Source organism: Furipterus horrens, unplaced genomic scaffold (genome assembly GCF_987537825.1).
Source record: "Furipterus horrens unplaced genomic scaffold, mFurHor1.1.pri manual_scaffold_11, whole genome shotgun sequence".
NCBI lineage: Eukaryota > Metazoa > Chordata > Mammalia > Chiroptera > Furipteridae > Furipterus > Furipterus horrens.
Genome location: NW_028327181.1, coordinates 10,597,375 through 10,620,842, shown reverse-complemented (window position 1 = coordinate 10,620,842; position 23,468 = coordinate 10,597,375). Strand labels below are relative to the sequence as shown.

Genomic DNA, 23,468 nt, shown 5'->3' with positions numbered 1-23,468 from the left:
GGGGTGGCTGAGTCACGTGGGTGATCTGAGTTTCCCCACATACTCCGCATGAGACGTGATTCACGAGCGGGCGCGTTATTGTGATGAAGCTGCCGATGACCAGCTGCCCACGGCTGCAGCCCTCTGAATCACCTGAATAGTTTCCGCAGAGGAACGTTCAAGTTAACACAAAATCTGATGCAGATTCGTTGCTCTACTCGTCATTTTGAATGCAACGGCCACACAGTACACATGCTCACTCAACAGCATCTGCCACCCCACTGACTAATACAGTGACATTGTCATTGTTCACGCATGCGCATTCCAGTCCATTCTCCTTGGCTACCAGGTTACATCGATGTGGCGCAAACCATTCTCTTTATATTAAGTGATCAGACTTTTTCTGGACAGATCTCGTAATTCTCTACTCCAAGAGAATGTTTTTAATCTTTACTTGACTCTTTGTAATAAGCCTCTTTCTACAGAGATTATTTTGCCTTTAGCTTGAAATCTCATACTGAACAGATGGAAACATTTGAATGAGGATGTAGACTGGGTTTTGGATTTGGATGGAGAGTATATTACAAGTTTTTTTAAGAAAATGAACATGATCCTACTACCTGGCTGGTGATGAGTGAACAAACAGCAGGTCACAAGGTTTATAGGCCTGACAAGTGTTTACTGTTTCCTTTTAAAAATCCTAAAAATGGCAATAAACTTTTTGGCAGCATATCAAAATGTGGCATTCCAGATGACGTGGGGCTTCACTGGCAATGCCAGCCTCTCAGAATCCCACCGCTCCTCCTTCCAGTCAGTAACCACAGATTTCTGTGGGACGGGCTAACTGTAGTAATCCCACCTTCATTTGTGTTAGTTTCCAAATCATTTCATCTCCAACATAATTAAGGAAGTGTGTATGTCACCATTTCACAGATGAGAAACCGACGCTCTAGAGAAGTTAAACCTATTTGTAACTGTACCTAGGACAAGAATCCAGTTCTTCTGACCCCTGGTGCAGCCTGAGAGATTAATCCTGGCTCAGTTTTCTGAAATACCTTGTCTTGGGGAAGTAGTATTACTTCACATATGAATTTAAAATTCCGCCTCACAGTGCTTCCTTAAGAGATTAAATTAGATTCAAACACACACCTGCATTTCAAATGCTTGGAACATAATTAGGAGTAAAACAATTAAGATTTTAATTTTAATTGACATTTGCTGAAAAGCACAGAACAGTTCACATTTAAATGGCTCAATGTTAGGGTTACAGACAAAATCCTTAAAAAGTTACAGAATTCCACAGCAATTATTTCACATTAAGTGCAGTTGTTAAAAAAAAATCAGTGCTGTGCTTGAAGGGAGCACAAGATAAGCATTTCAATTTAATAACAAAATTAAACCTAGCACCTTTAAAATAAAATAAATACTGATAACCACTTTATAAGTATGAAAGTATCATTTCAATAGGGGGGTAAATCCAGTTCACCAACAGTGCAAACCAACAGCAGCATTTTCAAAGTTGAAATTAAATTTGTGTAAACACAAACCCACCCGCCACTCTGCCTGGTACAGTGAACAGGCACTTCAGCTGGATGAGTCCTTCCCACCCCAGGGCGAAAAGAAGAGTTCCTGCTGAGTGTCTTTGATTCCAAATTTGAAAAGCTGCCATTACATTTTAGGCCAAGGGCTGGAAAGATTTAAGTGCAGTACAAGGGAGATCCGTCTGGGCAGGGAGGAGTTCTTTCTCAAAGGGGCCAACTAGAAACATTTTCAGTCCAACCCCAGAGCCTCCCAACCCAACAGTACACATGATCACAGGCCTACGTGATATGACCCTGACTTCAGTGGGGGCATCAGAGTGCAGAGCTCGATGCTGCATGAAGAGTGATGGCCTAAGTTCCCACCGCTGACACTGACTGCTTTGCCACCAGAGCACTCAAGGCCAACTCAGTATAATTAAAAACATTTGTGATTCTTAACCCACTGTCACCAAATGGTTCTTAAGTAGGAAATGTGTGTCTACATGTTATGTCTTCCTCGTAGCATTTTCAAATATCAATGACTAGTCCTTTCCAATGTGGTTTTTAGGTCACTCACAAGCTTGCCATGTTTTCTTTCTCGTGAGCACTCCATCTTTACACTGAGCTTTAGGTCTTACTTTTAACAATTATAGCCACATATAAAAAGAAACACCAAGAAGCAGACTCAGTGGCCAATTATTTGCATTACAGTGTTAGGAAAATATAACTGCTAGATGTTTTTTTTCTAAATCATTTAGCATTTACCAACTGTCCAGACCAAAGGTAATTTCCAAGCAGGGAAGTTCAAATTCCAACTTCTGCAGTGACCCGTGTGCAACACAACTGATTCTGTTCCCAAATACTCGTGGAAGAACTTGCTTGCTCAGCTGTCACCGACGCCGAATGGGCTTGTAGACACAAAATGCCATAAGGATCATGGTCACCAGCAGGATGCTGAAAATGGTCCCCATCAACACTGCAAAAGGAATACAGATTACCTCCTAATGGCAGCTCCAGGTTCTGTAAGTCATCCATTCATTGGTGATGATGGACAAATGCCACTCAGTGCCAAGCACTGTGCCAGGAGCAGGGGGGAAAGAGCCATGAACAGACTTTCTCTCTGGAAGTCTCCATGTATTTGTGGGGGAGAATGTGAACAAGGAAGAGCATTTCACAGAGCCTGAAGAGCCTCCATAAAGAAAACTGCAATGTGACAGCAAAAGGGGAGGAGTGGCAACAGCAGGTATGATGGTGGAAGAAGCATCTGAGGTGGCCATCTCTCGCATGTAACAAATAGTCTGCAGATGCCTGCTGGTTTGCAGATCACCCTTTGACTAGTACTATTCTACAGCTGTGGTTCTCAACCAGGGGGATTTTAATGCCAGTGGACATTTGGTAATGTCTAGAGATAATTCTGATTATCTGGACTGGGAGTGGGGTGTGTTACTGGCATCTAGTAGGGAAAGGCTGGGGATGCTGATCAACATCTTACATATGCAGGATAGTGTGCCTCCACCCCCCTGACCCCAACAATGAATGACCTGGTCCAACATGTCAGTAGTACCCAGACTGAGAAACCCTGTTCTAAAGCATAAGGGCAGGATAATGTGTGGAAACCACTTAGCAGAGTGCTAGGCACACAGTAAGTGGTCAATACACGGCAGACAATAAGTTCATATAGAGTCAAGATAATCCAGATATGATATGTGATATGTGGCAACTTGGTAGATATGCAGATATACCACTGAGGTACAATGGAAAAGGAGGACTTCAGCCAAAGAAGAGGCAAGAGTTATTTTGAAGTTTGCCAAGCTTTAAGCTCCAGAGTCCCTTCCATAGCCATGTACACCTGTATGTAGGCATATATGTATGTATGTATGTGTGTTGAAAAGCTACTCCCAAACAAAACTTAGGTTCTAGTACTGGCCGCCGTCACTTTCTCGCTGTGTAACCTTGGGCAAATAGCTTAACCTCCCTGTGTTTCATTTTTATCTGTAAAATGCAGATGAAAACCATCCCTTTCTTATTTACTGTGAGGCTTAAATGAAATCACGTATACAAAGTGCTCAGCACAACACACGGCATACAGGAAATGCACAGCAAATGTCAATTACATTACTATGACTGTTATCCCCATTAGGAAAGAAGAGGAGGGGGTGAGGTATATACTAGAATATTATGCGCCTAGTGGTCTCGCCTGGGCCCACACAGCCAGAGAGGAGGGGACCCAGATTAAGACCCAAGTGTCCGGACTCGCAGGTCATTCATGCAACCAGCACGTATTGAGAGCCTGTGTGCACTACGGCTTGCACTGAGCGGTAAAGCTCGAGCCTTCTTCCCCAAGCCTTCGGGGAGGAGATCGCACCTGCACCTCCAGCCCTCACATATCCCCCGCCGCCCGCCCCGCGCCTGCCAGGCTCCCGCTGCCCCAAGAGGCGGAAGCACAGGCCCGAGCCAGCCGCCTGTCAGCCCGTGGCCGCTCACCCAGGTTCTGTCCACGCAGCACCGCGTATGGCCGACTCTGCTCTGGCGGCTCTGCTGGGCTCGGGGCCTCTGCCTGCCCCACTAGGAGGCTGCACAGGCCAGAGCACAGGCACCAGCACAAAACGCACAGCATCTTCCTGGGTTAGTAGTGGTGAGACTACTTCCGCCGGAAGCCCCGCCCCTGCCTCCAGACAAATACAGCCTTCCGTCACTGCTTCCGCCGGTGAAGCGAGAGCCGTTGCCGGTGTAACTATAGTACCGCCCGTGTCGCGATCCTTCCAGCATCCCAGTATCCGTCCAGGCCAGCTTCCCGGACATCACTGTTCCGCCCAGGATAATGTCCACGTCTATCACCGTTCCGCTGTGCCCAACGTTCCCCCTTCCTGTGTGCTCCACGCCTCTTTCCTTAGAGGTCTCTTAGGTGCGTTTTGGACCTATCGAGAATTTTTTACGAATCCGTGCATTTTGATATTAAATCTCGACAAGCTTCTGAAATAGACACTGTTTCCCCATGTTACAAATGGCCCCTTCTCTGAGGGCTTTTACCTGGACGTGCTTTTCTAAAATTGCAACCTTCCCCCTTTCTCAGTCCACACTCCCTTCTCTCGTTCCCTCTTTCATTCCCTCTTTAAATACACAATTGTTAAATGAACACAAGAGCTAAAATGTCACAACAGAAGTCAAAATGGCAGGTCATTGGTTTTGGTGGCGTGTTTGCATATTTCTTTGCTCCCAACCACTTAGGTTCTGTAATCCTCCTCTGCTTGAGTTTTGTTGAAAGGTTTTACTTAGAGCCAGCATCTGCTATGCAATGTTCATGTTCAAAACAAACTCTTAGCACTTTATTAAATGACCAAGACCGCAGTCTGGAGAGGGGCTGAGTTGGCTGGGTGGGGAGTTGCTTCTCTAATTTTGTGTCGTGCTGAATGCAGTCACTAAACCTGTGAGACTGGGAGAGAGGGTAGCAAAGAGCATGGAGGCCAGGACCCAGCATCTGCTTTGGTCATGTTGTCACCATCCTGCCGCCAACCCTTGAGTGTTGTACAGTGATTTTGTTCTTGTGAAAATTTATTCTCTATTACAGTTGTGTAAATACGTAAGGAATACTGACATTATTAAATTTTACATAGCATCTCAATGTTGATCTCTGGAAACTGATGTCATATTTGGTTCCAGTTCACAGTAGTAGCAGAGACTGGCCTGCTTTTACGAGCATGCTGAAGCCCCTGGGAGATGGAGTGAGAATAGAAGGTGTATGCAGTTTACGCAAGTATAAATGAAACATCTCTCTGGAGGAGGATCAGAGCATGAGAATAGCATACATAACTCACTCCTAGGAATGTATTTTGCTCTTTCAGTATTCTGAAATCCAAATAATGGTGGCCATGCCCATTTTAAGGATTTCAGTTGTAAATGATGACAATCACCAGGGCTTTAAGGGGACTTCAGTGTTTGGGATGCTTTTGACCTCAGTGAAGGTATTTTTTTGAGGGAGTTGGGGAAAGGTGAGGTTATGACTAGCGCTTAATTCCAGGGCATGCAGTTTGGGTTTAGAAGCAAGAAAAATGGCATATCAGATCTGAATCTTTGAAACAGCATTCTAGCTGCAATGTGGAGAATAGGATAAAGAGGCAAGACTAGGGCAGGGAGAAAAATGTAGGACACCATTGCTGTCCTTGTATGGGCAATAAAGAAGTTCTGGGTGGTGGTGGCCATGGGGGTAGAGAAAAGAGCATGAATGTAAGAACTTTGGGGGATGTGTTTTGACCAGCTTGGTGACTGGGTAGGACTGGGCAGCGAGAGCTGCTAGCAGGATGATGGTTTCAGACATAAGTGAGGGAATGGTGGTGACATGTGGAACTGGAATTGTGGAAGAGAAGTAACATGACCAGTGGCCAACTAGAAGTCTCAGGATAGTCCTCAGATTTCACTAAAGAGAAAAAAAATCCCAAGTCAGGAGGGTACAGCCTATAGCTGGGATAGAACATTGGGACTTCACATCAACTTGGTAGTCACATGTGGCAGACTCATTTTACAATGGGGTGTGTAGACAGGAGCCCCAAACCCAAACCGGGAGCTGCTTAAGTGTTCATGATATTCCAAAAAAAAAAGCCACCCAGTGGTCTAGCCGATATGGACATGCTGTTTGTACTCACATTACAGGGGAGTGTACAGACAGCAGGGAGTCGCTGCAAGAGAGACAGAAAGATGGCATCTCCTCCAGTCTGAGACTTCTTATAAAATAAATGGTCACAGACAAAAGAGGCACAACATCCTACATGTGACTGTAAACTACATTACCTCAGTGTGTAGAAGGGTCAAGAAGCAGTCACAAGATAAGAAGCCACTCCAAAAAGAAGATAAGGAGGGAGTTACAATCCATTCCCAAAACAATACACATTCCTTCTGACCAGTGGCCCTCTGACCAGCTGTCAGTCACGGGAGGGGCAAGGGCCATGTCCATTGCCCCACAGGGTGTGTTTCTTCATTGTATCAGGAGGGGAGAATGGGTGTTCTGAGCAAGTCCATCTCTTCTGAGTCAATGATTCTAAGAAAGAGGGGTGTCTTAGGTTGGGCTCCCCCCCGGAAGCAGAGCCTGAGTCAAGGGTGCTAGGGCAAGTGGTTTATTTGGGTGGTGGTACACCGTTAGGTGTGCTGATGAGCAGGTCACCTCTGGGGGCCTTGGGGGAGGGGCTGTGGAATGTGACTCTCGTTGTCCCACCAGCAGGAGGAACTTGTCCACCTGAGCCAGGAGGATGTGGGTGGGGCTCCCCCAGCATCTGCTATGCCGGGGCAGGCTCTTCCCCAGTGGCTCACAGGTGGTGAGCTCTGCTGCCTCCCGCAGGCAGGGGGCGACTGTGGCTCAGGTGGACCAGAGCTCAGAGGCTGTGACCAGGGAGAGGTCACCTGTTTTTGCTTTTGCCTGAGATCCTACGTCAGGGCATAAATAAGGAGCAACCAATGAATGCATAAATAAATAGAATAACAAATCGATGTTTCTCTCCCTCTCTCTCTCTCTCTCTCTTCCTTCCTCCAACCCCCCTCTAAAATCAATAAAAAAACTTTTTAAAAAATAAACTCTTCTCTCCAGCTTTCCATGAGGTTCCCATGGCCTAGCACACATTACTCTGAGTCTCCTGTCTCTCCTCCATTGCTCTAGAGGCCTCTTGGGTCAGGAACCCATCTTATTCTGTCTTCTTAACACAATGTCTGGCACCTAGAAGACACTCAATAGATAATTAGTAAATGAGTAATACTTGCATTTACTCTGTGCTTTCTCTGCTCAATGTTCTCATGCTTAATTTGCATGACAACCTATGGGGCTCAGTGTTATTAAACCAATTTATGGATACATTATGGGAGGGTCAGAGAGGTTAAGAGTCTGTAAATGGTTGACTGGTCTGGTAGACACTATGATGCTGTATATAAAGAATCCTGAGGCTTCTGGCCAAGATGAAGGTCTAGACAGACACTCTGTGTCTACCTCCACAACTAAGAAGGACTATAACTACCTCAAAACTAGAGACAATCAGAAGTTCCAGAAAATCGAGCTGCATGGAAGTCCAACAAACAAAGATATAAAGAAGAAATACTCATTCAGACAGGTAGGAGGGGCGGAGCCAGGGTGGAGAGAATGTAGTGTGGTGACAGCAGTGGAGGCAGCAGCAGGCCAGCGGAAAGCACAGTCACGCATTTTAAAAAGTCAGGAGGGACACCTGGGGAGCTCTCCCAGAATCAGACCAGACCGCACAAGTCACTGTCCCAGCACCTGGGAAAATCAAGCCTCATTGCTTCTGACTGTGCAAACCAGTGGGGGTTGGGGCGAAGGAAGAAACTGCTGGTCTCTCAGTAGAGTCCACTGGTTTAAAGGGCCCCCATGGTCCTAGAACATCTGCAGACCCACCCACTCTGGGAGCAATGGCCAGGGCAACAGCTAGAGAGGCGCCAGGCCCTACAGATGTGGGAGAAGTGCCTGGAAAAGGGGCGAGTGCTGAGCAAGTGGCATTGTTCCCTCTCAGACCCCTCCCCCACATACAGTGCCACAACATGGTGAAACAGGTCACCCTGTACTGATGAATGCCTAATGCTCTGCCTCTTAAATGTAACAGGTAAGACAGATCTACCTAAGACACAGAGGCACACAAACACAGGAGCCTGTCAAGATGAGGAGACAGGGAAGGATGACCCAAAAGAGGGAAGAGATCAAGGTTCCAGTGGGAGAACTAAGCAACGAGGAGATAGCCAACCTAATAGACATATAGCCAACCTAACAGACATAGAGTTCAAAACACTGCTGATTAAGATGCTCACAGGCTTGAGAGATATGCTTAAGTATGGCAAACGCATAAGAAAAGAAGTGAAGGCTATGCTAAATAAAACGAAGGAAAACCCACACAAAACCAATGGTGAAGGGAAGGAAACTGGGGTTCAAATCAATAATTTGAAACATAAGGAAGGAAAAAACAGTCAACCAGTACAGAATGAGGAAACAAGAATTGAAAAAAATGAGGAGAAGCTTAGGAACCTCCAGGACAACTTTAAACATACCAACATCAGAATCGTAGGGGTGCCAGAAGGAGAAGAGGAAGAGCAAGAAATGGAAAGCTTATGTGAAAAAATAATGAAGGAAAACGTCCCAAATTTGGTGAAGGAAATAGACATACAAGTCTAGGAAGCACAGAGAGTTCCAAACAAGCTAGGCCCAAGGAGGACCACACCAAGACACATCATAATTAAAATGCCAAAGACTAAAGATAAACAGAGAATCTTAAAAGCAGCAAGGGAAAAGCAGAGTTACTTACAAAGGGGTGCCTATAAGACTATCGGCTGATTTCTCAAAAGAAACTTTGCAGGCAAGAAGGGACTGGCAAGAAGTATTCAAGGTGGTGAAAAGCAAGGACCTACAACCAAGACTACTCTATCCAGCAAAGCTATCATTTAGAATGGAAGGGCAGATAAAGTGCTTCCCAGACAAGGTAGAGCTAAAAGAGTTCATCATCACCAAGCCCGTGTTATTTGAAATGTCAAAGGGACTTACTTATGAAAAAGAAGATCAAAACTATGAACACTAAAATGACAACAATCTCACAACTATCAACAACTGAGTCTAAAAAATTAAAACAAAACCCAACTAAGCAAACCAGAATAGGAACAGAATCATAGGTACGGGGATCATTTGGAGGATTATCAGCTGGGAGGGGGAAGGGGGAGAAATGGGGAAAAGGTGCAGGGATTAAGGAGCATAATTGGTTGGTACAAAAGAGACAGGGGTAAGTTAAGAATAATATAGGAAAGGGTGAAGCCAAAGAACTTATATGCACAACCTATGGGCGTGAACTAAGGGGTGTGGGATTGCTGAGGAAATGGGGGTACTGGGCAGAGGGGAGCAAAAAGGAAAAAATTGGGACAATTTTAACAATATAATCAATAAAATATACTTTAAAAAAAAAAAGAATCCTAAAGATTCCACCAAAAAAACTACTAGAACTAATAAATAAATTCAGTGAAGTAGCAGGATGTGAAATAAATATCCAGAAATCAGTGCACTTTTATACACCAATAATAAACTAGCTAAAAGGGTGAGAAAATAATCCCATTTACAATTGCTTCAAAAATAAAATAAAATACCTAGGAATAAATTTAACCAAGAAGGTCAAACACCTGTACTTGGAAAATTATGAGACACTGAAGAAGGAAATTGAAGAAGATACAAATAAAAAAAAGCAAATACCGTGTTCACAAAAATAAAGAATTGTCATTGTTTAAATGTCCACATTACCCAAAGTGATATATAGATTCAACACAATTCCTATCAAAATTCCAATGACGTATTTCAAAAAACTAGGACAAATAATCCAAAAAAATTTTTATGGAACTACAAAAGACCTGAAATAGCCACAGCAATCTTGAGAAAGAACAAAATTGGAGGTATCACGCTGCCTCATTTCAAACTATATTACAAGGCCATAGTAATCAAAACAGCATGGTACCAGCATAAAAACAGACACCATAAGTCAATAGAACAGAATAAAGAGCCCAGAAATAAACCCATGCCTATATGGTTAATTAATAACTGACAAAGGAGGCGAGAACATACAATAAGGTAACAACAGTCTATTCAATAAATGGTGTTTGGAAAATTGGACAGATAGATGAAAAAAAGAAAGAAACTCAACCACCTTCTTACACCATTTACAGGAATAAACTCATAAGGGATTAAAGATTTTAAGATTCCAAACCATAAAACGTCTAGAAGAAAACATAGGTAGTAAAACTTCAGACCTTTCTCTTAGTAACATTTTTTTCTGATATATCTCCTCAGGTAAGGGAAACAAAAGAAAGAAAAATAAACAAATGGAACTACATCAACCTAAAAACTTTTTGTACAGCAAAGGAAACTGTCAAGAAAATGAAAAGATAACCCACTCAGTGGAAGAAGATATTCGCCAATGATATAACTGATAAGAGGTTAATATCCAAACTTTATAAAGAACTCATACAACTCAACACACACACACACACACACACACACACAAACACCCCAATCCAATTTTAAAATGGGCAAAACACCTGAATAGACATTTATCGAAAGAGTACATATAGACGGGAAATAGACATATGAAAAAGTGTTCAACATCACTAATCATCAGAGAAATGCAAATTAAAACCACAATGAGATATTATCTCACACTTGACAAAATGACTACAGTCAATAAATCAACAAACAAGTGTTGGCAAGGAAGTGGAGAAAAGGGAACCCCCGTGCACTATTGAAGAGAATGCAGATTGGTGCAGCTGCTATGGAAAACAGTACGGAGGTTCCTCAAAAAATTAAAAATGGAACTGCCTTATGACCCAGCAATTCCACCCCTGGATGTATATCTGAAGAAATCCAAAACACTGATTTGAAGGAATAGATGCACACGTATGTTCATTGCAGTGTTATTTACAATAGCCAAGCTATGAAAGCAACCCAAGTGCCCATTAAAAGACAAGTGGATTTTAGAAAACCTGCGGTACGTACATATATACAATGGAATATGACTTGACCATAAAAAAGAATGAAATCTTACCATTTGTGACTGCATGCATGGACCTAGAAGATATTATGCTCAGTGAAATAAGTCAGAGAAAGACAAATATCATGTTATTTCACTTACATGTGGAATCTACAGAACAAAATAAATGAACAAACAAAAACAGAAAAAGACTCATAGACACAGAGAACAGACTGATGGTTGCCAGAGGGATGGGGGGTTGGGGGACCGGGTAAAAAAGGTGAAGGGATTGAGAAGCACAGATTGGTGGTTACAAAGTAGCCGTGGGGACATAAAGTACAGCATAGGGAATACAGTTGATAATATTGTGATAACTATGTATGGTGTAATGCGGGTACTACAAACATCAGGGGAAACACTTTGTAAAGCAGTCTAACAACTATGCCCCGGACACCTGAAACTAATACAAAATAATACTGAATGTAAACTGTAATTGAAAAAATATATATTTAAATTTAAAACACATAAATCTGTTCTGTCTGACTCTAGAATTCCCACTGGTCGTCCAGACTGTGAACAAGTCCTTTCTCTTTCCGGACCTCTGTATGACAAGGTGGGATGACTGGACTGACAGATACAGTGCCACCCACCTCTTACCTACTGGGAGAGTTGCCTCCTCTAGGGCCAAACTCAAGCCAATTTCAGTTTCCAAACGTCATAACAGGAAAACTCAAAAAGTTGAGAATCGAAAGCAATAGCAGAAAGGCGGGCCAGGAGCCAAGCCTCTTAAGGTCGCCCCAGAAGTTCCAGCCTCAGCTCAGTGTCTCTTAGCACCTCTGCCACAGCAAGGGGTCTCCAGGAAGGGAGCCCCAGATCAGCCCAGTCCCTCCTGGTTTCCTCCCTACTATGGTCCCTTATCCCAACAGGGTGCTAGAGGATAACTGAAGAGGAGCTTCCTTAAAGGAGGAATGGGTGCCGGCAGCTGGGTGTGTGGCTATATATCTGTCCAGCAGTGGTATGTCAGACAGAGATGGCACTGTCCCCGGAGCTGTATGGGGCTCCTGCCTCCAGGTTGGACGCCTTCGTGGCCCAGTGGCTGCAGCCCAGCCGGGAGTGGAAAGAAGAGGTGCTAGAGGCTGTGCGGACCGTGGAGCAGTTCCTGAGGGAAGAGCTCTTCCAGGGCGACTGTGGGCTGTGCCAGGGGGCACAGGTGCAGAAGGTGGTGAAGGTAAGACTGCCCTTCTCCATCCCCGGGCCAGGGCCGGGCAAAGCCAGAACGAGGGTCCTTATCCTTATTCTGAGGACGCTGGGGACTTCTTGCCTCAATAGCCCTGACCCATGCTGCTGACACCTCAGGACACCCCACCTTTGTTGCCTGTACCCCACCACCTTGCTGCCTTGAGCAGAACAGTCTGGTAAGGAAGCTAATAATCATTCACTTTGGGGGGTGCACTAGCCTAACCCTTTAATATTACCTCTAATTTGTGCATCCTGTGAGGTAGGGACTATTCTTGTGCCATTTTTCAGATGAGCAAAGCGGCAGCTCAGAGACTTAAGATTCATAACAACCAAATGCAAAGCAAGGTCTTTGACTGGCTCCCGGTGTGAATAGATCATCTGTAAAATATAGTTTAGAACAATTGGGAAAATTTTAATATGACCTGAATATTAGATAATATAAGGGAATCATTGTTGATTTTGCTAGGTGTAATAGTTTTGTGATAATGGGGGAAATGTTCTCTTTCATTGGACAGACATGCTAACGTATTTAGGGACAAAGATTCTTGGTGTCTGTAATTTACTTTAATGTGGTTTAGATGAAAGAGATGTGGTGAGGAGTTTAGACTTGTTGACTCTAACTGACTGGATATATGAATTCATAGTATTTTCTTTCTAGTTTCTATGTTTAAAATTTTTTATAATAAGAAGACTTTTGTTCTTTTTTCATGAAAGCACAGAAAGGTGAGTGATTCACCCAACGTCACACAGTTAGTGATAGAGCTGGGATTTGATCCAGGGTCTACCTGACTCCACAGCCAAGAGCTCCAGGCCCTTCCTCCAGCTGCCTCATATCACCTCCTGTCCTAACTAGGATCAGAATTCAGGAGGGCCATAACTAGAAAGGCCACGGAGAACCCAAGAGCCTTAGTCAATCCCTCGCTTAAACATTAAGGAAACTGAGGCACAGAGAGGGCAAGAGATGTCCCACGTCACACAGAAAGCTGGTGGCAAAGACAAGTCTAGAATTAAGGACAACCCCTCCCCCTCAAATTCTGGGTTCCAGCTCAGTGCTCTAGATCTATCTACAGAGGCAGCCACCTCAGGGAAGGATTTAGAAGGTTCAGGTCCCCATTTCTCCTTTGTACGCATCCCCAGCATCTGAAGCCTGAGGCCATGGGACTTAGAAGTGAGAAATCACACATTTTGACATCTGGCAGACCTAGGTGTGATTCTTGGCTTCTTCCCTTACTGGCTGTGTGACCTCAGCTTCACCATCTTAGCTCTCAAACCCTCTGTCTTCTCACCGGTAATTGAGGCAAGAGCAGCAGCAACCTCAGCTCTCCCTCATCAAGCAAATGGGGAAACAGACTAAATGATTAGCACATGGTAAATGCTAAAAAAATAAAAAATAAAGTATCATATAAATTCTTGCCCGAGTTATCTCTTCCGTCTGGGCACCAGTTAGTCAAGCAGAGCCTCCCAGGCCACCTCCCTGACAACCCTGATAATGAAGTGGTGGATGGAATGGGGGAGGCCTGCCAACAGGAGGGAGCTACACACAGAATGAGTTTTGACAGCAGGAAATGACATTTATCCAGCTCTCAAATTCTGCCTGCAGACCACATCCACTTCTCTCCTTGAAACCATGAAATAATAGAAATACCCAAAGAGCAATGGCCAATGAGAAATAGTACTTCATTCGGCCTCTAAGCCCTTCCCTGACCCAGAAAATCTGGTAAGCTGGGCTGGTCCACACATGTGAATGTTTGTCCTTGAATGAGTTGGGTTTAAATACGTTTGAACTGAAGCAAGTCCTGAAGCCACTGCTAGCATGTTCTTTCCTCTCTGTTTGGGTCTTTTCACTGGAAAGGCCCTCAGGGGGACGTGACCCTCATCCACACACTGGGAGCCATCCCCAATCCTCTCACGCAGGGCAGAAACACTGAATCTGAATGCAGGTAGAGAATGAGAATGGAAAAGGTAGGGAAGAAAGAAAGATGGCAGACTCCTCCTTCTCAGAAACAGGGCCTGACTTGGGTCACAGGGAAGATCTTTCTGGTCGGAGAACCACACGCTGTGTTCTGGCTCTTTAACTGACTCCGACTATGACTCCTGGCAAGGTGCTCACGGCCTCCGTTTTCTCATCTGTACTTTGGAAATAATTATACTAGCGCCCACCTCAATCAGTGGGTGTGAGGATGAAAAGGTCTCGTACGTGGAAAGGGCTTTCAGGAATGCCAGACACGAGAGCTCGACCCACAACAGCTGCAGCGGTTCACCCACCAGGAGAGGCCGCTGACCTGCGTTCTGTTCATCCCTAGCTATTCCACCTCCCAATCTGGAGTGAGAAAGAAGGAAGGCCACAGAGGTGCAGGGCTTTTGTCTACCTACCAGAGGCAACGGGGGCTGGAGAACAAGCCCAGAATCTCAGAACCTCAAAGAGACCCCTTCAAAATCATCCAGCTCAGGCTCCTTCCATTCAGATGGGGAAAGTGAATCCCAAGCGGCAAAAGGAATGATGTGAGTCAGACAGTGAGGAGGAAGAGAAATATATCGCTGACTTCCGGTGTGCCAGGCACCACAGCAAGCCTTTGGCACACACGTCCTCATCTGATCATCTGAGTAACCCAATGACTCATGTTCCATCATTTCAGAATGATCGTATAGCTGGAAAACAGGCAGGAGTCGAGGTCAAAGTCCAGGCTACCCCATTCCGCAGCCCACGGCTCTTATCCACCAGGCAATCCTGCACCCCCTTTTTTAATGTGATAAAGTTAACTCAGACCCCCTGCGTCACAGAATTCTCAAACAGCCCTGTGAACTGAGCATTCATATTCCCTTGGAACAGACAAAACTTTGCAGCCAAGGGGACAGAGTCTCAGAGTGGTGCAGTGACAGTGAGGTGGCTGTGTACTGTGTGACCCTGGACAAGGGGCTTCTCCTCTTTTTTTGTTATTAAATTAATCAGGGTAGCATTGATTCATAGGGTCATAGACGTTCCAAGTGTCCATTTCTATGACACATGATCATATATTGCACTGTGTGCCCACCACCCAAAGTCAAATCATCCTCCATCACCATATATTTGGCCCCCTTTCCCCTTTACCACCCTCCCCCGCACCTTGCCTCTGGGAACCACCATTGCTGTTGTCTGTCAGTGTCTGTAAGTTTCCGTTTTATATCCCACATGAGTGAAATCATATGGTTCTTGGCTTTTTCTAACTTATTTCGCATAGCATAATGCTCTCAGCATCCATTCACGTTGTGGTGAATGGCAGTATTTCATCTTTTCTTATGGCTGAGTAGTATTCCATTGTGTATGTGTGCCACATCTTGACACAACCCTCTTTCAAAGGACACTCTGGTTGTCTCCATGCCTGGGCCACTGTGAGTAATGCTGCAATGAACATAGGGGTACATGTAGCTTTGTGAACAAATGTTTTTGAGTTTTTTGAGTAGATGCCCATAAGAGGGGTTGCTGGGTCATATGGTAACTCTATTCTTAAAAGTTTGAGAAATGTCATGTTGTTTCCCATAGAGGCTGCACCAGTTTATACTCCTACCAACAGTGAATCAGAGTCCCTTTTTCTCTGCAGCCTCTCCAACAGGTGATATTATGGCTTATCCTCTGGACATCTCAGTTTTCTCACCTGGAAAGAGGTGGTACCAAGCCATCCATTAGGGTTGCGGAGATCATTAAATGTGTAAAGAGCCTCAGGGGCTGCCTGGCACAGAGAGTGACCTCAGGGTGATGGGGCTCTGTGTTCTGCAGGCAGGCTCCTTCGGGAATGGCACGGTGCTCAGGAGCAGCGCGGAGGTGGAGCTGGTGGTGTTTCTGAGCTGCTTCCACAGCTTCCAGGAGGAGGCCAAGCACCACCAAGCTGTTCTGAGGATGATGCTGAGAAAGCTGTGGACTTCCGTGGACTTGCTGGACCTTGGACTCGAGGTCCTGGGGGTGTTCCAGGGAGTCCCCGATGCTCTCACCTTCACCATCCAGACCAGGAGGACTGCGGAGCCCGTCACTGTCACCATCACGCCTGCCTACAGGGCCCTGGGTAAGGGGAGAGGAAGCCCACCTGTCTCACACATGTGCCCTTCCCAAGAGGCCTGCAGCTGCCTCGCTTCTCATTCATGGCCACATTCTTCCCTTCAACCTCTGTTGTGTTGGGGGCTGGCGGCCACAATGGACAGGACTGACCCACCTCTGGCTGTCACGTGGCTCAACTTGGGAAACAGATTTCTCAAAGAATCATGCAGATGGCGAATCATATAATGGCGAAAGGAGGCAAGACCACAGAGGGGAAGGAGTTAGAAGAGTCACCTTGGGTGCTTCTATCACAGTTACCGCAGGGGTGGGGTGCGGTTGGGCCTGTCATTGTTTGGGCTTTTCCAGAAGCAGACCCCGAGACAAGGGTTTGAGGGCAGGCAGTCCCAGGAAAGGCTGGTAGGGAATAGGGGAGTGGGACAGAGAAGGGAAGTCACGTTACAAATGAACACATAGAGCTTCTGGGCAGGGTGCCTTCGTGACGCGTGTGTGCCCCAGCAGCATGCGCCTCAGCACGTGCACCTGCAGAGGCTGCTGTCTCACCTGGAACTGGGTCTCCCCTAAGGTGATGGGATGTTGAAATAAGTCTGAGAAATCCAAAGTAGGCATTAAGAGTAAGTGTTGGGGACAGTAAGGGAAGACATTAGCCTTTGAGTGGCCTAAGAATTAGAAAACCCACTTTGATCTCTCTTTATTCTCTAGGCTATGAGATCTCAGGTGTCTCTGGAGAAACACTCCAGGGAATTAGCAGGCTCCCCAGACCCAGGCCACCTAGCAACCCAGGCTTTCCAAGTCCCAGCACTCTCCCTTTGCTTTCTCTCGCCCCAGGGCCTTCTGTTCCCAACTTCCAGCCAAACCCTGAGGTCTATGTGAGTCTGATTAAAGCTGGCGGTTACCCAGGAAATTTCGGTCCTTCCTTCTGTGAGCTGCAGAGGAACTTCGTGAAACATCGGCCAACCAAGCTGAAGAACCTCTTACGGCTGGTAAAGCACTGGTTCCTGCAGGTGAGGGGGCTGGCGGGATGGGGGGAAGGCGGAGGAGATGGAGGAGAGAGGGGAAGAAAAGGCGGAGGCCAGATTTGTCATCACAGGAGACCGCTTCGACAAGAAATGGAAGTGGGGGGAGAGAAGGAAGAACAGAAGGAAGGAGCAAAATGAGGAATTTACAGAACTTTAGTAAACAAGTACTTTTCGTGCTGCAGTTACGCACTCTAGTACTGACTAACGTTAATTTCACTGGTGTATCTGCACATTAATCTCAGCCTGTTAGGAACTTATAACAAGAGAATGATTCATTTAATTCTACCCACACCAATTCCCTCTCCAAATGGTGGGAGCTCCTGAGTATCATAATTATTACTAAGTGAATATATTCTTAGCAGCTGCTTTTTAGATTTCACATGCATGTCTGCATGGTTCCAGGTATATCTCAAAATATCCAGATGACACCTGAAACTAATATAATATTGAAGATGAACTGTAATTGAAAAAAATATGAAGGGAAATTGTATATCTTTTTAAGATTCGTCAGAATGATGATTTAATAGTCACAAAGCGACATTAAGTTCCCTTCTTCATGACTATGTAGGCAGGATCCTGCTCACTGCTTGCGATACCTCTTCATAACACCATTCCAGGAGTTAAGTCACGCACCATTTGAAACCCACTGGACTAACCGACCCCTTAATTCTAAAATGGGGAAACGCATTTAAGGCTGGGGAGGGAAACTGACTTGGCCTAGATTTCACAGCCAGTGATGGCAGAGCTGAGACAGGAACTTGGATTTTCCAGTTTTCTCGTCCTGTGCCATCTGGACTCTCTGTCTCTCTCTCCCGACCTATCTCTTTCAACAGTATGTGAAAGCCAGGTGCCCCAGATCCATGCTGCCCCCTCTCTACGCCCTCGAGCTGCTGACCATCTACGCCTGGGAAATGGGTACAATGGAGGATGAGAGTTTCAGGCTGGACGAAGGCCTCACCACGGTGATGGAACTACTGCAGGAGTATGAGTTGCTCTGTATCTACTGGACCAAGCACTACACGCTCCAGAACCCAGTCATCGAAGACTTTGTCAGAAAACAGCTCCAGAGAGAGAGGTACTGGGCCCCTGGCGGGTCAGGTGCCACCCACCCCATAAGACAGCCTGCCTCTTCGACCTGACAGGATGATTTCAGGGACCCAGGGATGTTGAGAGGAGCAGGCATGGAGCCAGAAATGCTCAGTTCACTCCAACAGCCTGCTATCACATCCTGTCACATAGATAAAGTCGCAGATCCCTCCTAAGTCAAAGCCTCTGGAGCACAAGGTCAGCCCTTATCGTGGGCTTGGCAGCCAATGTCCGTCATCATGCCAGCAGCCCGGCAAGGCCACTGGCCCCCTCCAAGCCTATATTCTTTAAAATTGCCATTCAATAGTTATACAGAGGAGAGATACATGGAGGCAGCCCAGCCCCCCCTCTGTTAAGGAGGAATGCCATCTGCTGGTTGCGAGAACTTAAGGAGGTCTGTGCCTCGGTTTTCTCATCTGCAAAATGGGGATGACAACAACACTATTACTGGTCCCTACCTTATGGAATTGTTGTAAGGATTAAAATAGGTTAATTCACATAGGGTTTGGCCCAGTGCCTCTAATATCAGTAGATGGCAGAGGTATTATTATTATCCAAAGCATTTCAGCAGCTCTAGCCTCAAACCTATGTAGCCTGTCAGCAAAACAAAGTCCTTGAACTTGAGAGGCCCGCCTACCTGAGCGGGCATCAGTTATTGCTGCAGCATGCCTTTTCGTATCTCACCCTCCCCACATAGACACATCACCAGAATTCCTCACAAATACCTAGAGAACTCTCCCCAAAGGAATTCTTGGAAATCTAATCTCCTCTATCCTGTTACTCTCCAGCAATGTTGCCAGGCCCCCCTAGACTGACGGTCTGGGGCTCTGGACAGAGCAGTTGTACAGGGGCTCACAGAGATGACATCTGAGAAGGCTTCTTTCTGGCTTGCAGTCTTCCAAACCAGAAAGAGCTTGGGTACCTTCTCCCTGTGTTACAGGCCCATCATCCTGGATCCAGCTGACCCTACCCACAATGTGGCAGAAGGGTACAGATGGGACATAGTCGCTCAGAGGGCCAGCCAGTGCCTGAAGCAGGACTGTTGCTATGACAACCAGGAGAAGCCAATCCCCAGCTGGAATGTGAAGGTAATGGCTCCTCTCCAGGCTGCTGCCAGAGGCTTAAAGTCCAGAATGAGATAAATGTGTAGTGTTTACTTATTTATTTCTGCATTGATGGAGTCAACAGGGCATTGGAGTCAGACAGTCTGAGGCCTAGCTGCACCACCCACCAGCTCTATGAACTTGGGGAAATGATTAAACTCTCTGAGTCTCAGATTTATCTTCAAATTTTTTTTTCTCCTTTCCTTTTTTCTTCCCATACCTGCCAGATAATCAGTTCCATGCTCCCAATCATTCCTTGCATGAACTGAGCCAGGCAAGTTGATTCAGTCAGCTGTTTTGTGCCAGCAGTGGGCTTGGGACAGGTGGGGGGTGGGGGCAAGGGGGCAATAGTCTCCAAAACAAACTCGCACAAACTGCTAAAGGATACCTGAATTTTGAGTTGTCTTTAACTGAATTGCAGAATTAGTTCTCGCATGTTCTCAAGCTAGGCCTTCCCAATCAATAAACATTTTCTTGCTCCAAAGTCTAGGAAGAAAAAAAAAAACACCAGAAAACAAAAAACTTCTTGCCTTGGCTGGTGTAGCTCAGTGGATTGCCTGCAAACTGAAAGGTCACCAGTTTGATTCCCAGTCAGGGCACATGCTTGGGTTGCAGGCCAGGTCCCCAGTTGGGGGTGTGTGAGAGACAACTGATTGATGTTCCTTTCCCTCTCTTTCTTCCTTTCTTCCCTTCTCCCTAAAAATAAGTAAATAAAATCGATTTAAAAAAACTACTAGAAAGAATTACCAGAGAACATACTCAGAAAACAAACCAAAAAAATGCTAAATAACAGATAATACAATGTGATGCCAAACCTACGGTACAGGCAAAAGCCATAATAATCTATTTTAATCACATTGCACTTCACAGTTTACAAAGCACTTGTACAGGGATAATTCTGTAAAGTAGAAATGTCAAGTATTATTATTATCATCATTATTTAACAGATGAGGAAACTGAGGCTCAAGTACCTGCTCTGTTCCTCACTGCCCCTGATGTGTTCAATAAATCAATTCACCCTGTTTGATCACAATTTCCTTATCTGTAAAATGGGATAATAGGAGAACCAACCCCTTATAGGACTGCTGTGAGAATAAAATGTATTAAAAAGAGTGTAAAAGGCACCCAACACGGGGCCTAGAAGATGGTTGGCACTCCCTAAATGTCTTCTGCTGATGTTGTTGAAAAGAGGAGGCCAGACCTGGCCTGAGTTCAGTTCCCAGTCAGGGCTCAAGCCTGGGTTGCGGGTTCTGTCCCCAGTTGGGGCACATGCAAGAGGCAACGTTTCTCTCTCACATTGATGTTTCTCTCCCTCTCTCTCTTCCTCCCTTCCCCTCTCTCTAGAATCAATTAAAGAAAAAAAAATTTAATTTAATTTAATTTAATTTAAAAAAGAAAGAAAAGATGAGGACAGGTGAGGGGCACTTCTGCATGTGAGACAGAAGAATGTGGACTCAACCCTTCTCTTCTCTCCCTTGCAGAGGGCACGAGACATCCAGGTGACTGTGGAACAGTGGGGTTACCCAGATTTGATCCTCATGGTGAACCCTTACGATCCCATAAGGAAGATTAAGGAGAAGATCCGGCGGAGCCAGGGCGGCTCTGGCCTACAGCGTCTGTCCTTCCAAAATCCCAGCAGTGAGCGGCAGCTTCTCAGCAGCCGCAGCTCCCTGGCCAACTTCGGAATCTTCTCCAACACTCGCATCTATCTGCTCGAGACCACCACCCCTGAGATCCAGGTCTTTGTGAAGAATCCAGACGGTGGCAGCCACGCCTATGCCATCGACCCCAACAGCTTCATCCTCAGCCTGAAACAGCAGATAGAAGACAAGCAGGGGATACTCAGAAAACAGCAGCAGCTGGAGTTCCAAGGCCAGGTCCTGCAGGATTGGTCGGCTTTTGGGAGCTATGGTATTGAGGACAGTGACACCCTCATCCTCTCCAAAAAGAATGCCATGAAGTTTCCATTTCGACCCAGCTAGTTTCGTCTGGGAAACCTCTCTGCACGGTCCTGCCATCTCATCCAGGACTCATCCTATCAATCACTCCTTCCAGCTCTCTGCTGGGGAAGTCCCCTGTCTTTACTACCTTTGTAAAGAGTTATTCTAGGCCTCCTTGTCAGTGGAGGAATGAGGAGGAGTGTGAAAGATTAGATACACGAATGACCAGACCATATATGACAATAGAATTCTGAGCCACAATCTCTAACCACCAGTTTGGGAAGCCAAACCATCATCTGTGCAGTGATCAACGCAAAACTGTCAGGACTTGGTCATTAACTGCCAGCTTCCCTAACCCTCCCCACCCCTGCCTTCCAACTCAGGACCAACCAGAGAAAGCCAGATAAACCCTCTCACAATCACATAGGATGATGTCCTGTCTCTAGATAGCCCACCCCCAGCTTCCCTATGCCACCAACCTCAATCAGGACACATCTGAGACCTTCTCGCCTTTCCACTGTAAAAATTTCCCATGGCCTGTCTTCAAGTCTTTGCCAAATACAGGGGGATATTGGCCAACTCCCTTGCTGTAGCAAGTTGGGAATAAATAAACTTTGCTCATCTCTTTTGGATGATCATTTCTTTCCACAGGGTGCTAATGCTGTCCTAGTGGTAACTGCTTAATCATTTGAGCATCTCAAATCTGGGAGTGAAAACTGGAGAAACTGAGAAAAGAAGAAGCAGTCTGGGAGAGCAAGGATAACACAGTGTAAAAACTCCCATGAACTCTTGTTGTTGTTGTTTGTTTTTAAGGAAATGACATTTATAACCTTTTCCAAATGTTACAGTGAAACCAGGTAGAAGAGAATGGTTTTAGAAGTTAAGAGGAAAAGATAAGAACAAACCTGGAGTTTGGCCACTAAAAGTTATTTATAACAATGGGACAAAAAACAGACAAGAAATTGTTTCATATTACACACATATTACACACAAAGCCTGATACTTGCTTATCAAGTCAAAAAAGAGACACAGTTTAAAAAAAAAAAAAAGAAACAGTTGATTCATAAGCTGGAGGTTTGAACTTGAGTAAGACATTTATTAAAAACCCAGCTGTGCATCAAAGTCACCTAGGATAGTGCCTCTCAAACTTTACTGTGCATCCTGGAGAACTTATTTAACTACAGGCTGTGATTCAGGGGGTCTATACTGAAGTCAAGACTCTGCATTTCTAACAAACTCCTGAATATTGTGTATGCTGCTGGTTCATAGATTATACTTGTTAAAGGGTATTTCTTAGATGTCCAGCCAGTAGGGTAATCAGCAGAACTTGGGTCCCGGGAACCAGACCCCCGCGGTTGCATGCTCCGACCAAGCAGAACAAGGAACTTGACCTAACTGTTCCTCCTTTGAGCAGTGACCTATTCCTTTGAGCAATGACTTAGGGAATAGCAGTAACCGATTCCTTTGAGCAATGACCTGGGGAGTAGTGGGAAAATTGTTTTTTGCTTACACAAGCTGTATTTCTGTCCAACTTCCTGCACCTGAAATGCTTTATAAACCCCTCAATCCCTAAGGTCGGGGCTGTCCACCTAAGTCCGGCTTGTGGACTGGTGGGCAGTCTCTGGCCAGCTATTAAAGGCTCTTTAAATTCTAATTTGATTGTCTCCGACCGTTTGGTTCTCGCACTTGCTCCACAACAATACTCTGAGTAGAAGCAAGGCCCCAGCATATTGGAGGAAATACAGATTCCTGAGTCCTACCTCTCAAGAGATTCTGATTCTGATTTTAACGGTTTCCTAAGTTATTTCTGATTCCCAGATGGATTTCGGAATTCCTGGAATAAATGAATAATACTGAAACTACACTAAATCAAAACCTAGGAATTTAGGCATTAACCCCCTGTGTGACCTTAGACGATTTTCCCCCTTCCGTATGGCTCCTTTTCCTCATCAAGAAAAGGATGGCACTTCTAACCGCTTACATTTGGGGAAACTCCCACGACAATTCAATGACCATTGGCGGTCTGAGAACTACAACCCCCACAATGCCCTGCGCTGCCTCGCTCTCACGCGG

At 45.5% G+C, this 23,468-nt stretch overlaps 2 protein-coding genes across 2 annotated transcripts; one reads left to right on the top strand and one right to left on the bottom strand.

Moving 5' to 3' along the window:
• Nucleotides 1–263: 263 nt before the first annotated feature.
• Nucleotides 264–4,168, bottom strand: CUNH12orf76 (chromosome unknown C12orf76 homolog). The gene is made up of 2 exons (XM_090292545.1): nt 3,984–4,168; nt 264–2,475 (listed from the first exon to the last, which is right to left on the bottom strand). Exons 1-2 carry the CDS (start codon nt 4,114–4,116, stop codon nt 2,390–2,392), a joined length of 219 nt encoding a protein of 72 aa, XP_090148671.1. The 5' UTR covers nt 4,117–4,168; the 3' UTR covers nt 264–2,389.
• A 7,613-nt stretch (nt 4,169–11,781) lies between these two features.
• Nucleotides 11,782–22,017, top strand: OASL (2'-5'-oligoadenylate synthetase like). Its single transcript, XM_090292370.1, has 6 exons — nt 11,782–12,209; nt 15,975–16,257; nt 17,076–17,251; nt 18,100–18,341; nt 19,293–19,440; nt 20,937–22,017. Exons 1-6 carry the CDS (start codon nt 12,012–12,014, stop codon nt 21,435–21,437), a joined length of 1,548 nt encoding a protein of 515 aa, XP_090148496.1. The 5' UTR covers nt 11,782–12,011; the 3' UTR covers nt 21,438–22,017.
• Nucleotides 22,018–23,468: the final 1,451 nt, after the last annotated feature.

What these genes read in the sequence shown, in the direction of transcription:
- OASL (XM_090292370.1), top strand. Translation starts at nt 12,012, where the DNA reads ATGGCACTGTCCCCGGAGCTGTATGGGGCTCCTGCCTCCAGGTTGGAC. An exon ending in GCCTGCCTACAGGGCCCTGG is followed by an intron (nt 16,258 to 17,075) that starts GTAAGGGGAGAG and finishes CTCTCGCCCCAG; the next exon opens with GGCCTTCTGTTCCCAACTTC. An exon ending in TCCCCAGCTGGAATGTGAAG is followed by an intron (nt 19,441 to 20,936) that starts GTAATGGCTCCT and finishes TCTCCCTTGCAG; the next exon opens with AGGGCACGAGACATCCAGGT.
- CUNH12orf76 (XM_090292545.1), bottom strand. Translation starts at nt 4,116, where the DNA reads ATGCTGTGCGTTTTGTGCTGGTGCCTGTGCTCTGGCCTGTGCAGCCTC. An exon ending in GCTGCGTGGACAGAACCTGG is followed by an intron (nt 2,476 to 3,983) that starts GTGAGCGGCCAC and finishes TTCCTTTTGCAG; the next exon opens with TGTTGATGGGGACCATTTTC.